Raw genomic sequence first — 18129 nt, forward strand, 5'->3', positions numbered from 1 at the left:
CCAACATCAATGTCAGTGCCTGAAATTCTCATTTGAATGGGATGTAGCCAACATCATTGTCAGTGCCTGAATTTCTTTTTTGAATGGGATGTAACTGTCATCAATATTTTCCTCCATTTTTTTTAATTCATTTGTATGTATGTATATTTCACTAGCGACGTATTAGCGCTGGAATGACCGCCTCGCACCGCGCGCCCCGCACGCCCCACACACCCCGCACGCCCCGCACACCCCGCACGCCCCACACACCCCGCACGCCCCGCACACCCCGCACGCCCCGCGCGCCCCGCATGCACCATCACTTTGCCGCAATGCTCACAAGGATCGTATTTAGATAAACACAAAATCGACGGTCGGCAGAGATAATAATTACCGATATACTTTATAAGCAACATTCGAACGTTTCGTTCGTGTCTTTTGTTAGCGATCAGTTTTGTAATAAACGGGGAATGTGGCAGCGGGGAGAGGACAGAAGGACAATGACCCCGCGTCGATTAATAAATTAAGATAACAAATTAAACCGAGGACGCGGACAATGCGCGCTTTGTCTACGCCGCCGTAAGCCCCGCCACCCCGCCACCCCGCGCCGCACGTCCCGCGCCGCGCCTGTCGGGGCTGGCCACGGCAACTTTCACGAGTTTGTCAAATTATTTGATAGTATGAACGTTTGTTTGATGCATTTTTCATCTTTAACATTTTTGATGAATACTTATTAAAGAAAATTGAAATAAGAAGCACAAAAAGATAATACTCGCTGATTATTCAACGTGAACTGCTATTGCATTAGTTCACGCGATATTCACACGGGACGGGAGCGGGGGGGGGGACCCGGCAAGCGTGTTAGTAACAAGTGCGTATTAACATTGAAGTGTTAGTGCAGCGCGTGCCTCACCAAAATGTGCCTGAACAAGCTGATTCGTGTCAGAGTGGCGTGAAAACAACACAAAACGACGACGTGACGACAAAATGTCTGGTCAATAAGAAAAATCGTAGGTATATTAAATATCGATCTGCCGATTTATTTATACATTTATGACATTCGTGGGGCAAACACAAATACACGTAAAATCTGTTCAGCCACTTGGGCTAAAGCTGGCCGATGGAACGAGTTGGAGTGAAAATGTTAAAGTTTATATATTTAAATTAACATCCTAAATACATGTGGGCAAAGAATAACAATGCTTAATGCAAAACCAACGCGACCGAAATAGTCCTTAAAAAACGAGCGTTTAAAATAATTTCACGTTGAGGCCTTTAGTGATGCTTTAACGTCATTCAACATCTTCAGGAGCTGAGTCATTGCATAGTGCAGTGCACCATACTGAATCGACGTGTTACTTCCATTTAACAGATCCGTCGCATCTTATATGATGCCGAGTAAACTGAACTCTAGATGCAATTATCACATCGCCTCACGACCGTAATTGTTGTTTTTGCAACATCTATTTAGAAGCCTTTCATGCCTCTCATTTTCAAGTCTGTCTATTATTTCTATGTTCGATTTTAGTATACTATGTCGGCGACTCAGGCCCTCGGTTGTGTCCTGTGTACAACGAGGTGACAGATCGCGGCTGTGATGATATGCGAGGTGCGATGTCCGGATGTGCCGGATAGCGAGCGCTCGAGTGGCGCGAAGAAAGCGCGGGCGAGAGGGCCGCACCGCACGCACGCAGGCCCGCGGGGCTCGCCACTCTCGCCTCTACCGCCCCAGTCATAGGGCCTGCTGTCGCGCGGGGACTGTATTTAAATGAGCTCAATTTGCGAATGATAGCATCGCGACGACGCGGTAATTGTCATATTGTTGTCACTGCGACCTCGCGTTCCGCGCTGCCGCGTCCCGGCCGTGCGCCCCGCGTCCCGCGCCCCACGCCACTCGCTGAGCGGCTTCAACGCGTTCCGAGATTTGCAATTAAAAGTCTTTCGCGGCATCCACCTGGGGCTTCTGGAGAATGAAAAGTGTGAAGGAAACATCAATCAAACATCGGGCGGGAGGTCGTCTCGCTTATGTTGCAAGTGGGATACACGATATTCTCTAAAAATCGTTTTTATATTTTGATGATTACATGCAGGCGTGCAGTGCAGTGTTCAACGTACTGAATGCAACGTGCGGCTTGTAAATTTAAATTGATTGTATAATGATTACGTGTTTGCTAAACGCAATAATACAACTTTGCAATGTATACTTATATGTAACACAGTACAATGCGTCAAATAGCAATATGAAAGGTATGTTTGGTGCTACGCGCAGCAACCCGGCGTCGCGCGGCCCGTGCCGGCGGGCGGCTGTCCGCGACGTGGGTCAGCCTCGGGGAGGCACGCTCCAAATCTCATTAGGCGAATATGCACTTCAATCTAAGATGGAATCGAATTTGCGCCCTTCTCGGCGAGTGGCCGCCCCGGTGCCGATGGATTATTTGTGAAGTGGCCGCCTTTGAAATCTCTCGTCCGTTAAAACGGAGGTAATCTGTGCCCTCACCTCCGAGCTCCCGCACCCCCCGCTCGAAACGCGCCCCCCGCCACACGGCACCCTCGCGCGCCTCCTGTACTACAAGCCGCGACGCAATGTACCAAAAAAAAATTGACATCTCCTGAGAAAATTCGGTGGCAAGCTGCACCGTAATTTAACGTTTTTACCCTAAAAAAGTATGTCATGGGGCCGCCGGGCGGTGCGGGGGGCGCGACAGGTCCCGAAATCTCTTTTTTAAAGTAAAACCGACGAAGCCGAACAATGCGTGACCCACTTCCCAGCCGTGGGAAGGAATAACGATCGCGTCTCCGCTAAAAGCTCGCGATTTCTGCAATAAAAAATGCATTACCCCATATTTTTAAAAATCGTCGAACCAAAAAAACACGATATGAGCGCTTTGTTCGTTAGGGATATTGAAATTTCAAACTCGGAAGGGTGAGATTTATTTCTAAAATAACGGTTTTTACAAAAAAACGGGGGAATCAGCTGCGCGGCTGCCACAGCGACACTGCATTGCCCTGCCCTGCACTGTGCGCCTTGCGCCTTCCGCGCCTCTGCCACCAGCAACGACGGCGACGGATCTTTCCCGTTTGGTCGATCGGCCAAATTCTTTTTCTCATTGGGAGGTTTGATTTCATGGATTCGATCGGCCCTACGGGAAACACGCACGCCGATACATAAGGGATGACTGAGTGGAAGCTTTGTTTTACTTTAAAATTTCCACGAAATCGCAAGCGTATTTTCAAGTTTGTAGAAATGTAAAACAGATACAAGTGAATTGCTATTCTTAAACATTTCTAAACAAGAATTGTTATAAGTGGGAAAAAGAGCTTGACACGACCCAGAACGAGACGGAGAAGTAGCTGTCGCGTGAATCACTAGTTTATTTGTCACCTTCTTGTATAAAAATAATCTGCCTATTATAATGTAAGACTCCGCCAGCATGTTGTCGTGAAAAATAAATATTATGTCAAGTGACATATTATACATATTAAGCGTCCGCAGACGAGGAACATTCGCTGACGACAACAAACTGTTAATGTGTGTCTATTGCAAGTTGAATTTACTGAGAGCAGTGTAGTGTGTGTCGAGGGCGCAGCGTGTACCACGTGTAGTCGAGTGCGCAGCGTGTGCCACACGTGTATTAGAATTCAATTAATTGATCTAAGATGTAATGAAACCAACATTTCATATTTACGATTTTCGACCTGATTTGTGTGTGTGTGTTGATTGTGTGTCGACAAACTTATGAATATATATATATTGTATTAAACGTCGATTTGTGTCTGCGAGCCTTATAACGGAATGATACTTTTATCAGAACTTAGCTAGCGAGGCTGCTTGCTACCACGAGAGCGCGTGCGCAGAACGGCTCCGCCCCACGCACCCCGCATCCCGCATCCCGCACCCCGCACCAACCGTTCCCGGCAGCGCACGCGTACGATAAAAAATATGTCATCGAGATAAAGGGTAAACGGCAACACAATGAACAACCCTTGCCTGCGGCACACGCGCGCCGCCGCCTGAGTGAATGTGCATGTGTGCTCGTGTGTGTGTGTGCGTGTGTTTTATGTTCTTATATGCGACGAAACGAACAGCGCGCGATTCAACTTTTGTTTTCTTGTGTGAGGTGAGGTGAGGGGTGAGTGGTGCGGGGCAGTGGGGGGCGCGCGTGCCGGCAACGCGACATCTGCCCGACTTTCGCTAACGATCGATAGTGATTTGACACGCCGCGCCGTACCGGGACCAGGACGGGGTCGGGGGCGGGGGCGCCGCCATCGCCTGCGCCGTCATCCGACACCAGCCACGTCTCATCAGCATCATCTATCGGGTAGTTCAGAAAGTCCGTGCTGATTTTCAAGACGTACATTTATAAAGTGTTCCACAATCTCTCAGGTTTTCCGGCGAAAAATGAGTTTAAATGAGATTTAATCTCAATACAAGAGAGTTTTCAATAATTATGATGTATTGAAGACTAAATCTAACCTCCGAGATCGACTCGGACTTTACGAACAAGCTATTAGGAGGTTTCATTAGTCGGGAGTTATGTACTAGAAAATATGCCTAATAAATAATCGTAACAATAATAATTCATAATCTGAAAGAAAGAAAATTTCTATGAAATGCGATGTGATGAGAGCAAATTCAGATTTACATGGAAATGCAAAGCTACAATAAATAATTCACATAGAGATGAACATCAGTAGAAATGTTCTGAACACTATTACATTATGTGAAACCTTAAAGTCCCGTACTTGAAAAACAAAGGCCACAAAATGGCTTTTCGCGATATTTAAATTTTCTTATAATAAGTTTTACGAATAAACTAGCAATAACTGAATTAATTAGTAACCTAGGTGTTTTCCAGGCTATGTTCTACATAACTTACAAAACCTAACTTAAAAAATACACACCCAAACACACGAACACACACACGCACCCATAATCATACACACACATGCTATCCTTTGATATTATTTGCAGTTCAAAATTACTTAGTTTAATGTCTTCATGTATTTTCTTATTTTCCAAATTGTATGTCATAATATAACGCTTAGTTTTACATGATATGTACGTACTGTTATTTTGTTTATGGTTAATGCACTCCTAGGCCCCGAGATACAGGCTCAGCCTAGTTCGGGGTCTGCAACATACTTCACTGTATATTATTCTAACGTGTTTTTGTGAAATAAATTTATTCTTATTCTTATTCTTATTCTTATTCTTACTTAAGACAAATTTCAGCGAGATCCATGCAGCCGTTCTGGAGATACCTTCGAACAAAAATCCATCCAAACATTCGCATTTATAATATTAGTAAGATTAGCTTAAACAAAATTGTGAAATATAAAATGATGTATAAAAACTGTCTCTGAACTTTTTGTTGTAATATGCAACGTTTTATCTATAATCGAGCAAATAATTTTAGATCTCAGAAAGCCGTATTTTTCACTGGCCAGCGATAGCGACTCCGTCCACGTTAAAAACACTTTTTCGGGAAACGTGAAATAAGTTGCTTATATCTTTGGTTACCTACTGATTTACTGGCAATAATCATGATGTGACCACCTACAAGAAAAGTGAAATTTCATGTGTTTCTAAGCAGGTGACGAATGTTGTTAATTTAATTGCATATATTATAGATTTGTTGATGTTATCAGCAGTACAACTGGAGCGCACCGGCATTGCGTGGCGCGGCATTCCTATAATGCTCTTTTTTTACAAAGATACTAGTTATTTTGACATAGCTACTTTGTGTATGATGAAGGTTCCCGTACAAACATGAGCGCCACCGGCACCGGACTGTGTGTTTGCGCCGGACTCGTCCTGAATTAGATTTAGCCCCGGACAAACAGTGTCTGCCGCTGCCGCCCGCATCGCCGGCGGCGTCGCCCGTCCAACTTTATAGATGGCCGAGCCCGAGCGCACCATGCCTCCTTCACCCCGCCCGCGCCCCGCGCCTCTCCGGAGACTGTATAATTAAAGTGTGCGCCACGTGCGCACCATTTATCATCGCATTTTAAATTAGAGCCACCCCGCCCAGATAACAGCGGCGACACAAATCTGGCAACCCTTCCGCGGCACCCTCGCCCCGCGTCCCGCGCCGACCCGCACCGCTACCGCCTCGCCCAATCGGGCGGCGCCGCATCTACATGTTATCTACATATTATCTACATAGCATTTACATACGAATAGCGCGGCGCATTGCGTGCGCACACACACAGCACACAGGCGCCAACTGAACCTCATCACGGTCATGCTTTTAACAAAGCTGCCTCTAAGTTTTCAGCTTCCTATTATACAATCGTAAATATTATTGACTAATAATATTTACTAGGTTCAACATCCCGTAAGTGTTGAGAATGCGCCGATCGAATCTCCCGTCGGGGGTCCGGCAGAGCGGAGGCGGCTGCACGCCGTACAGCTGCAGCGGCTGATATTGATTAGCCTAAACCCCACCCCCCGCACTCCGGTCAGTCTCCCCGCCTTTGCCAATGTCGGCCCCGCGCCCTCCCTCACCGGCAGAAACGAGCTCTCCTCCCGCTGGACCGGTACCACCTCGCGATGCCGACACGAATCTTAATGAACCGCAAAAGGCGGGCTCAAGAACGTCTGCAAGTGTGCCGGCTCTGGTAGAGAGCATTTGCATTGTACGGCGCGCTGCGGTGTTCCTGCGGCCGGCCCACAGCCCGAACCCCAGCGACCTCAGCTGTCGCTAAGCGATTATATCTGATTTTCTATGTACAAGTATATTAGCAGCAGCGAATTATTTAACGAAAAGTCTGCAGAAAGCAAAAGTCCCCAAAAATGCGGCCTAACTCTAAGAGCACACCGCTGTAGGTACAGTTTAAAGAAACACGTAAAGTAAAAATCTTTTGTTCTTATGTATTATACCTGAACACAAACTGTCAAATTCATATATTATATTATAGTTAAAAAAAATTAAGTGCATTTGTGATAACCAACTTTTTAAATAATTACTTATTAATTTTAATATTATAAATATATGTAACACTATCTGTCGCTCGCGACTCCGTCCGCGCGGAATTAAAGAAACTTAAGAAGGAAAGATAACTTAATTAGTACAGCCTATGTGTTCTTCCAGGCTATTATCTACCTGAGTGTAGAGTGAGTGAGTGAGTTCTATTCAAATTTCATCAAGATACTTTTAGCCGTTCTGCAGATACCTTCTAACAAAAATCCATCCATCTAATGTTTCTCAGTTACGGTGTTTCGTTCCAAGCGTGCAGAGTGGTGGCGTGGCGGAATATCCCGCGTGATCCGGTTCGAGGACTGCCAGGCGGGGTGTTTGAGTTAGGTGTCCTAAGGCCAGCTCAGCGAGGACAGAAAGCTCGCGTGGAGCAAAAGGGCAAAAGCTGGCTTGATTCAGATGTTTAGTATGCATAGGGAGTGCGAAAGCGCGTTCTATCGATCCTTTAGTGTAAAGAGTTTTCAGTTATAATATTAGTAAGATTACAAATGTATATGAAAAATCATTTTTATTGTCGTCCGTGTGTGTGTGTGCGCGTGTCCGGACATTACGTGTTCAATGTAATGCAGATTCCTTGTTCGCACATATGTATGTATGTATGTATGTATGTATGTATGTATGTATGTATGTATGGGAGTTAACTCAAATAATTTATATCCAATGTTGCGTAGCTTATAAATAAAATATTACTGGAATTAAGGTCTTTACAAATTTTAAATATTCTTTCTGACGAAACCGTTTGCCAACAACAGAAGAAAATTTTTGAAAATTCTATTGTCTATTAGAGTTGAAAAATAACAGCGATCTGGCAGACTGTTATAAAAATATAAATATTTCATGATATTCGTGTTTTAGAATCCCGTATTGATTTTATAAAGGTTTTTTCTGAATACATAAAGATGTTGTTTAACAAATAAAAAACCACGGTTTCAATATACTAATATTATCTATTGAAGACTTTATAAAATATTTAAATAAATGTATTATAGAATAATTCAAAAACTTTGGAGACCTAAAACACGCAACTTTGTATGGAGGTAAGTGGAATGATATTTTCGAATCCGACGGTACTACTTTGCACATGTATGTATGTCCGGGACACTTCTATATCAAATAGTCGAGAAACTGTAATTCCATTAGAAATATAATGTACCTTTTACAAGGTACATATCAATGTAATGATATTACCACTCAGTTACACTCTTACAAAGTAATGTTATCTCACCGCGACCCCGCACCCCGCACGTCGCAGCCCGTTTATATAAAGTATTAATAGGTTTTTTATGGGCGAGCGAGCGCGGGCATTGTTCGCGTCCTGACGTCTAGTTGAAGGGATTAGCGCGCACGCGGCCCAAGCTAACCCTTGCCCTGCGCGCAACCCTTGCCCCGCGCCACGACCAATTGAAAATGCAAATGCACCGCTAATGCGACGCGCCGCGCGGCATGGCGGCCGACCCGCACACCCCCCCCCGCACCGCCCGCACCGCCCGCACCGCCTAATTCAATTCACCAAAAATTCAACAGTTGCTACAACTATATATCCATATCAATGGTTTTTTTTTTAAATATAATATTATTGAAAAGATCGAAGGCCTGAAGGTCTCCTAGTAAATACGACTGCGACACGTGGCACAGGCAGCTATGCTTATATACTATTATTGATAAACGGAAGGTCCTGCTGCTGTGCTGCACTACTGTCGTCCGTAACACGTGGCTACGCAACCCATAACTAAGTATTCCCTTGTGTCTTTCTTTCATTGGAATTTGTTTTAGAGTTGCGACGTAGCGGCGTAGCACCCGCCGCCGCCGTAGCGGTAAAAGGTCGTAGGCAAGACGCGGCACGTGTTGTGGCGCGCCGCCGGCACTTGATGTAACAGTGGGCCTGGGTTGCCGAAACCTATGTTCATATATTTATAGAGACAGCGCCGTGTGGACCGGACCGGTAGGCGACGTCAGGCACGTCAGGCGCCGCGACACAACGCACCGGCACCGAATGCATACAAGTGGCTGTGTTTAGAAATTTCCTAAAAATTTGCACAAAATACAAAAGTAGCAGGTCGCCGTACTTAGGGTGCATTAAACAGAACCGAAACATCAAATAAATATGTTAATGGAGTCCGAAGTATAGCGAGGTGCGTTCAAGTGCGGGACGCGGGGTGCGGGGTGCGGGGTGCTGGGTAAACACGGAGAGCATAACTAGCGCGCGGTACAAAGGCCAGCGAATGTCTTATTCAAAGCGGCAATACCGCGGCGCCTAAACAAACAGGAGCCGCATTTCCGGAACGCGTTCCGCTCGTGAGGGCCGAGAGCCGCGCGGGCCGTCTCCCGCGCCCGCTGTTTGCCCGCATTACCATCACAAAGATGAGCGGTCAGCTCTCGAACTCCACTTCGCATTGAAATTATACATTATAGCAAACACTCGAGGCGAAGCTGCGGAGTTGATCTCGCGAGGCGGCGGGCGGGCGGCCGGACTTCCGCCGCCACACAACCTTTCTCCTCGGTTGTGAATACATTAATACCAGATTGCTTTCATTTCAAACGTTTTTTATGTAACAGTGGCAGAGCCCGCTTTAACATCTTCGCACGAATCGGCCCGGCTCGCCCGGAGAAATACCACGACCCACAGAAGACAGGCGTGAAGTGGAAGTAATTCCGCATTTCGTCTGATGAGTGTGCGTCCCGGAGGCCTTACTTAGTCCCCTTTCCATTCCCACCGTTTTTCTTATAAAGAAAAGATGAGAAGTGGAAGTGGACTTTCATGCAATGCATGGAAAGGAAAAATATTTTCTTTCTGTTCCGTCGATTAAAGGTAGGCAACGCTATGCAATTGCGTATGTCTATGGGCAACGGTCACTTCGCTATTCACAACGGTCGCTCGCTCGTTTGCCACCTCATGATATAAAAAAAAATCATCATCGACGTCCATGTACAACAGCAACATAAAAGCAGCCGCTGGTGCGTTGTCTGCTCAAAGTGAAAGTCAACGTCACCCGAAGAGTTCACTGATTCCACACAGTGTTTCACTTCCCAGACATTAGCTATTAGCGAGTGATAATTTTTGTTTTGACGGAACTCCTCCGCACAATCAGCATTGCATTAAAAAGGGCACCTGGACCTTGCGGCAAAGAAACGGCCTCAAAACTCGAGTCACTTCACTTTTCGTCTCGCGTCGCACGCACAGCTACCAACGAACTTTTTTATAAATCTAAACTTACGTTAGAATTCGCGCATCGATGCCGAACCCGTCGCTCCCCTTTTACTATTAAAAAAATTAAACAGCTTTTAAACGTACATCGCGTTCGGCGAAAGCGAAAAAAAACTACATCTCAGGTAATCGTAATAATGGCGCAGCGCGCTAAAAAAATTCACTAAGGGCGGAAAAAGAAACGGATTTAAACAAAAAAAGGGAATTTTTAATTCGCCACGTGAGGGGTGCACGGGGGGTGCGCGGGGCACGGGGCAGGGAGTGGGTCGCGGAGGCGCCGGGCCGCAGTCGCGCCGCTCCCGTCGCGCAGAGCGGACTACGATCACATTCACCCCGAGCAGCCTGAAACCCTTCACGAGCGATGGTACTATCGGCGTGCGTGCGCGCCGCCGCGAGGTCCTACTGCGCCGCCTACCGTGAGTACCACCGCCGCCGCCGCCGCCGTCGCAGCCGCTTGACACAGCTCTGGCATCAACACCTTATCACCACATTAAGCCATTTTTACTTTAACTTGTTCACTGTCTGCTCGGCCGCGGCGAAGGCAAGCTTTACTTATATGTTTATCGACCTCGTAACCTCACGGGTAATAGATACGATTCAATACGTCCAGACTTTGTTAATTTTATATTTGTTTATAGCGAAATAGGAAATTTTGCGAACTGGCCCGGCATAGTATACAGGTGTTTTTGTGTTACAATTTAAAGCTATGTTTTAAAACCCAATTACACATAAACAACAGTCAAGAAGTTTGGAAATAAAAGAAAATTTATTATCTCTCTCTCTTTCTCTCTATTTTTTTTCTAGCTATTATCCAATAATATGACGGTCGGTCTGGTTTAAACCGCTCAGTCTTCTGTACCGCACTAATGTGCTGCAGCATTCCACCTTGTTGTGTTTCTGCCCCGGAGTCCAGTATGAGATGGCAAACGAAAGCGCTTCGCTTCTGAATTCGCTTTTTTTTCGCTTTCGTTTCCTTATAAGAAAAGTGTGGGAAAGGGGAGAGAACTAAAATTAGGCTTCAGGCTCGCACACTCTTCATGTTGAAGGCAACATGCGAGCTCTTCCCCAATCTGCTCCTGGCTCTGGGACGTGAAAAGAAAGCCGAAGTGCCGGAAAAGTCGTTTGTAAACAAATTATAGTAAAATTTTCAATGAGAACAGCAGGGACAGCTCGCGTCACATCATTGCGCGACTTTCAGCGACTTGGGTTACTTATTTACATAGCACACAGTAGTATAATAGTCATTGATGTCTAGGAAACTAAGAAAAATATACATACTTGTGAAGTTATGATTTTAGTTTTGACACGAGAGACAGGACCAGTTACATGTATTTATATATATATAATACAAGTAGTATATGTATATATATAGATACTTCTTGTTTCATTTACTTAGCCTACATTTGTTTATTTAATGATTTATACCCGACAGACAAGAGCGCGCGGTTGTAAAGTGCTTTTTGTTTTGTATGTGAGTGAGTTTGTATGGTGTATGTAAATTCCATTTTGTTTCTCATTGTATTAAGTTTATGTTATTTATCAAAGGGAGACCTTTGCAGATACAATATTTAAAATCAAGTGTAGGGGTAAGCAATCCATTGAAAAAAAAAGCACGCTGTGGGAGGAGATCATACTGTACAGCTTAAAGGCCATCATGAGGATGATTTTGCACTATTTGCCGCATCCATACTCAAGTTGATTCTGAAAATAACTAACATTTGAATAGTTGTAGTTGTTCAACAGTTGTTGAGTAATGATTTTATAATTTGGCCTACATCTTGTTGGTGATGTCGCGCACACCGAGGCTGCCTCGCACAAACTCGTTGCGCATCTTATCAGCTCCACTACACGTCCCCACCGAGGGGCTCGGAGCCTACCCTATGTAAGGGGTGATTAGGCCATAGTCAACCACGCTGGCCAAGTGCGGGTTGGTTGACTTCACACATATCTTTGAATTTCTTCTCAGATATGTGCAGGTTGCATCACGATGTTTTCCTTCACCGTAAGAACGTCAGATAAATGTACATATGCAAATCGGAAATCGAAAAACACATTGGTACATGGCGGGATTCGAACCCAGGACCTGCAGATTGCAAGTCAAATGCTTGACCCCTGAGCCACCGACGCTTGACGGTCTTATTATGAACTTATAAACTAAACCCTTGAGTTTTACTAGCATTCTTCTGTCGCAAGTGACACCAGCCAGTTCTCGGTACTTTTGCCACACTGCGGCTATTCAGTTTCCCAGGAAGTGCATCATATCTCCAATATATTTATATTAATGGCACACGGTGACTGGTTGACGCTTCAATTTGTATTTTTACTGGGTCTTTGCAACACTCAACACTAGGCCACCGGTCTGCCACTTGTGTTGTGTGTGTGTGTGTGTGTGAAGTCAGGAGTGGTTCTTCTAATTTCTATTATAAAATATTTATCGATAATTGAGATGTATATAAAGTCACAATTATATCTGTTGATAAGTCACCTTTCCCATCCAGGAAATCTCCTTTGAACAAATAAACTATTTCTATTTTAATATAGCACTCGTTACTGTACTAAAAGTACAAAAAATATGTTATATATTAATTTAAAAAATGAATCACATAAGACAGAAGAAAAAAGAAGGCCAAGTGAGGAGTCGCTCGCCCCCGCCCCCGCCGCGGCCGTCTCCGCTGAGGCACGCCAGCGAGTCTGGTAATTTAATACAATTCGAAAGTATTCGCGGAAGGATTATTCAAACACGGGATAAAAAACGAACATTTGTTCATTTTTACATTTATTCCAAAAAAAAATAATCTGAGGTGACGACCCCGCGTGCGGGGGCGGGGGGGCGGGGGGGCGGGGGGGCGGGGGGTGCTCGCAGAAAAACTTTCGATGACGATTCAATAAGCGAGTGCACTTTTTACATTTGCGTCTGCGATTTCACGAGTGCACGGGGATTAGGGGTGCGTGGTGCGGGTGCGGGGTGCAGGGGCGCGGCAGCAGGCATAGACAGGTAGACACCGGAGTTATGTCTATGTTACATCGTTCGTTACAATTTTTGGCGTCTTCATTTTACTTTGCTTAACGAATGTTATCAGTTTTGCAGTGATAAGGAATGTGGAATATGTATGAATGAGTATATCGCGCGCCGAGGAGGGATGATGTCTCCAGAATGACCAGCGTCGGTGACCATACACAGACTAAAAGTGTGGACGTAAGTCTTGCGGGTACACTTGGGTCACATCTAAGGGCGATGGGCGATGTAAGATGTGCCGCATCTGCCTCTCTGTCGAGTCATGTGGAGGTGTATGGAAGATGCAAGTGAGGTGTACCACGATACGGTCAAATAGAACTTCGTAACCTTACACGACCTCTTTGAGCTGAATTTCGGCTGTGAGTGTTATGTTTACGTGTAAAAGAGATTAGGAGCAAACGCGGCCGCGAGCGCTGCGCCGTCACCACCTCTGATTATCCAATTAATCGTACCGATAATTACTTAATCTTGTTATGTCCCCTTAAATTAAGTATATCGAGTGTACCAGATTGTGTCTATTTTGGACAGCGGAGACTACACTTCATTAACACATTGTATGTTTCCGCCGCGGACTCACCAGCCGCATGCCTCAACCAGCACCTCACCCAGCGCCTCACCAGCGCTGGCACCCAATAATATATGCAGCTGCCCTCGCATACAACATCACACTGCCCCGTTATCAAAACTTTACTTTTATTCGTTGTACTGATTGTTGTTATATTATTACTACGCTATGTTTGTGTGTTTCAGAGGAGTCCGGTGACCTCATCAAGTCGCCGTCGCCGCCCCCCAGCCACGGTGAGTGTCACCAACCTCCCTCTTCCGGCTCTTTTGCCTGTCCAGTGTAACTATGGAAACCTCAGCTTATTAGTGACATGAACAAAACTTAGTACACGCTCTGTTGCGGTCGCATTGAAACATCGCTGACGATAATTGTTATAATACATATTACAATTACTTTACGCACGAATAATATAAATGCTTGGCACCGTCGGGGAGCGAGCGGGACGCCATAGATCTCGGTAATCCCTCGCGAACCGCGTGCCAACGTGCCGCCGCCAGCCAGCTCCAGCCGACGAGGCCCGCACGCGCCGCACGCGCCGCCTGCCGCCGCAGAACGCACGCGCCGCGCAAAAAAACGCGCAACCCTTCTACGATCCACTTTAAAGAAAATGATCGCATGCAACGACATCTTTGTCCCTCGATGTAGTCGTCGCGCCCCGCCCCTAGTGCATTACACGCCGCCGCCACCGCCGCGGTACGTTGTCACATACTAAAGGATTGCCTCTCGTTCACATTCACTTTACAACAGTCGAGTTTCTATTCCAACTTTATTTTAAATACAATATATTTGGTGAACTTTATTAAAGCAAATCCGTGGCTTGAACAAAAATTATATCTAAGGACGTCTTTTTCAGATATTTGGTAGAATGAAATAATCTGCATCAAGCAAAGATATAAACCTCTTTAGTGTTGAAAGCAGCAAACTAGAATATTGTTACTAAGTAACCTGGTTACGGCTTGCAATGTTCCACAAGTCGCGGATCTATCATATGACCTGTAGTTATACAACTTGCTATTTATATTATAACATAACAATTATTTGTATAATATTATATAACACATACATGTACAAGTTCTGCGGCGACGAACGGCGCGCAAATTTACATGTAATATCCGGCCGGGGCGGGGGCGGGGGCGGGGGCCGGGGGCGGGGGCGTAAACGTCAGGTCGCGCTTACACTATTTCATCACTATTCATCATATTGTCTATCAGAATAATGGATTTTATATATTGGGGTATATTTAGAGCGTCCGGAAATTACGCGCAAAGAGGACGACCGTAGATTCTTTGCTCTAAAATATTATTATTCAATTAAAATTAAAACATATAATGCTGCTTACTTTGGGACTACGTATTTAAATGATTTTGTACAAAAGTCAAAAGTTCCAAAAAAAATTCTATTAAATGAGCGACACGCGCATGATGTGATGTGACACGCGCCACCGCGACACAAACGAACTCGTTCCATTTTATCACATAAATATACACATGTACATCATTAACTGCTCTTACTTATACTACTGCTTCTCAAAATGTTCTCGCAAAACAAATGTTCTCGCACCACTAAATGTGAAATATCCTTATTCATAATATATTTAATTTTGGCGTTGGATGAAAACGATGGATGGAGGTACACATCAATATACGTGATGATGGTGATTGCAGACGGCTCGGCGAGCGGCGAGGGCGACGGCAGCGGAGACGAGCGCCCCCCCTCCGAGCACTCGCCGCCCCGCGCTCCGCTGCCCCGCGGCGCGCTGCCGCCTTCCAGCGTCGCTGCCACCGCCGCCACTGCCGCTGTTCTGGTACAATATTAACTTAACTAATAGTTGTCAATGTACAAACACATCGCATTGCCACTAAATAATCACCAGTCCAGAGCTACAAACCTAGTTTTAGTTATTCAGTAATTTTATTATTTGAAAACTACCAGAAATCGCTAAGATAGGAAAGTGACCGCTGCTCTTTAGATTACGATAGAATAAGAAGTATGTTGCCATGCTTTAAGTACCCAAATTCACTGAACTCCTTATTTATTCAAAGTCGGACAACGCAACCAAAGTTTTTTTTTATATCATAAAGTGGCAAACGAGCGAGCGGCCACCTGAAATAGCTGAAATAGCGTAGTAACTGTTGCCCATAGACAGACGCAATTGCATATGCGTTGCCTACCTTAAATCGACGGAGGAGAGTATGCACAGAAAGAAAATATCTTCCCTTTCCATGCATCCTCTCATCCGGAAAGTCCACTTCCACTTCCCATCCTTTCCTTATAAGAAAAAGGGTGGAAAGGGAAAGAGGACTAAATAAGGCCTCCGGGGCGCACACTCATCAGACGAAACGCGGAATTGCTTCCACTTCACGCCTGTCTTCTGTGAGTCGTCGTATTTCACCGGGCGAACCGGGCCAATTTGTGCGAAGATGTTAAAGCGGGCTCTACCACTGTTAAAGTGTTCGTTTCGTTCGTGTTCTACCACTGTTAAAGTTCTCTCGTTGTTCGTTACACTTGGCATTAGACGAACCGCTAGTCGTTTGTCCTTTAATCCAATGAAACTGATCGCTGTATATGTATGTGTGTGTGACTGCGCAGAGTGCGGTGCAAAATGCTGCGCAGAGTGCGGCGCAGTGCGCGGCGCAGAGTGCGCAGGGCGCGGGGAGTGCGGGGGGCGCGCTGGCGCAGCTGCAGCAGCTGCTGCTATCGCAGCACGGAGCGCACTCGCTGCTTCTCCACACGCAGGTTCGTTACAAGTAAAATTTTAATTACAATCAATGTTTACGGGACGAGCTATTTGTTACACGATATTTCCCCATATCCCAAACAAATTAAGTACGTATTCGACAAAGCGAAACGCACGTCGAATACAGTTTTAGCGAGCTCGAGCGTGGACTAAGGCAGGTTGTGTGGGCGCAGGTGCAGCAGGCGGTGGCGCAGGCGGCGGCGCAGCAGCTGCGGCAGCTGCAGGCGCGCGTCGGTCTCCCGCCCCCCGGCTCGGCAGGTCGGTGCCACCACATCAAACGCTCCTTCTATCACTCTCGTTCGGCCGTTCGCATTTCTTACACGATCTGTATTAATGATTTATCTCTTTATGTCCTAATAAAGTCAAACTTATTATAGCGTTCTGTGGCGACGAGGCGAGATCGCCCTCGCCGCGGCGGACGCCACCGGGCGGGGGCGCAGGTGCGTTCTTGACACCCCTCACACCCTTGACGCCGCTCGCCCCGCTGACGCCGCTGACGCCGGGCCCGGGGCGCGCGCGCTCCCCCGGCGCCTCGCGCACGCCGCTACACGCGCACGCGCACAAGCCGCGCGCGCTCGAGCCTGCCGCTGACGACACAGCCGACTTAGAGGAGCTCGAGCATTTCGCCAAGACCTTCAAGCAGCGCCGCATCAAACTCGGTGAGCCCCCGCTGCCCCCGCTTCCCCCGCCCCTCTCGGTTACCTCGCTTCTCGTTCATCATCTTCTTTGTTTTGCCGCTTTCTGCTTTCTCTTAGTATCCCGCTACTCGAGAAGGCCTCGAGGTTATCGGGTCGTCTGGTCGAGCGTTGACAAGTGCGGGGCGCCCCACGCTTGCCCACACGAGACTGTCTATCCAACATGTGTGTCATGTCATGTCGAATCCTCGTAGATCGTTTCTTCGCCTCTCATATGTCGATGGCGACCGATGCTCAAAATCGCTTACCAAAGCGTTACCCCGACGCTCCCTAGCATGTCTATTGGAATGTTGTTGGAGGAGCAGGGCGGAGCTCGCTATTATCAGTTTACAATCGGAGCTGATGTAAGATATGCGCACTTGGCAGGGTTCACGCAGGGCGACGTGGGGCTCGCCATGGGCAAGCTGTATGGCAATGACTTCTCGCAGACGACGATTTCGCGCTTCGAGGCGCTGAACCTCAGCTTCAAGAACATGTGCAAGCTGAAGCCGCTGCTGCAGAAGTGGCTGGAGGACGCGGATTCCTCGCTGGCGGGCGGCGGCGCGGCGCCGGGCGCGGGCGCGGCGCTGGCCGAGGCGGTGGGGCGCCGCCGCAAGAAGCGCACCTCCATCGAGTCCGGCGTTCGCGTCGCGCTCGAGAAGGCCTTCCTCCACAACCCCAAGCCCACCAGCGAGGAGATCGCCGCGCTCGCCGACGCCCTCTGCATGGAGAAGGAGGTCGTGCGCGTTTGGTTCTGCAACCGGCGGCAGAAGGTTAGCTTACGACTTTATTCCTCTAATTAACAAAGACAAGGATCTTGTAATATCTCGACGAATTTTCGCTAAAGATTGACGATTTCGATGGAAAACGATTATGGTATATAAAATCTTCCTTTGTTCTGTTATAAACACCGTAGATACTCTCAATATTCCCGACGCGTTCGGCAGGTCGGGGGGCGCTGCGGGGCGGCGGC

The 18129-nt window shown here is 46.7% G+C and overlaps 1 protein-coding gene across 5 annotated transcripts in view; it reads left to right on the top strand.

The window, feature by feature from the left end:
- The window catches only part of LOC106125662 (protein nubbin), a 31693-nt gene extending 13599 nt beyond the window's left edge, over nt 1-18094 (top strand). For 2 of the 5 annotated variants that reach the window (XM_013322959.1, XM_013322944.1), the window contains exons 3-8: nt 13931-13978; nt 15410-15549; nt 16335-16481; nt 16656-16740; nt 16860-17141; nt 17544-18094. In XM_013322959.1, coding sequence (XP_013178413.1) covers nt 13931-13978; nt 15410-15549; nt 16335-16481; nt 16656-16740; nt 16860-17141; nt 17544-17959 — 1118 coding nt within the window. In that variant the 3' untranslated portion in view covers nt 17960-18094. Of the gene's footprint in view, nt 1-10442; nt 10581-13930; nt 13979-15409; nt 15550-16276; nt 16482-16588; nt 16741-16859; nt 17142-17543 lie in introns of those variants that run through there. The other 3 variants (XM_013322951.1, XM_013322969.1, XM_013322977.1) reach the window with 3 other exon arrangements.
- Nucleotides 18095-18129: the final 35 nt, after the last annotated feature.

This window comes from Papilio xuthus, unplaced genomic scaffold (assembly GCF_000836235.2).
Source record: "Papilio xuthus unplaced genomic scaffold, Pxut_1.1 DF828952.1, whole genome shotgun sequence".
Taxonomy (NCBI): domain Eukaryota; kingdom Metazoa; phylum Arthropoda; class Insecta; order Lepidoptera; family Papilionidae; genus Papilio; species Papilio xuthus.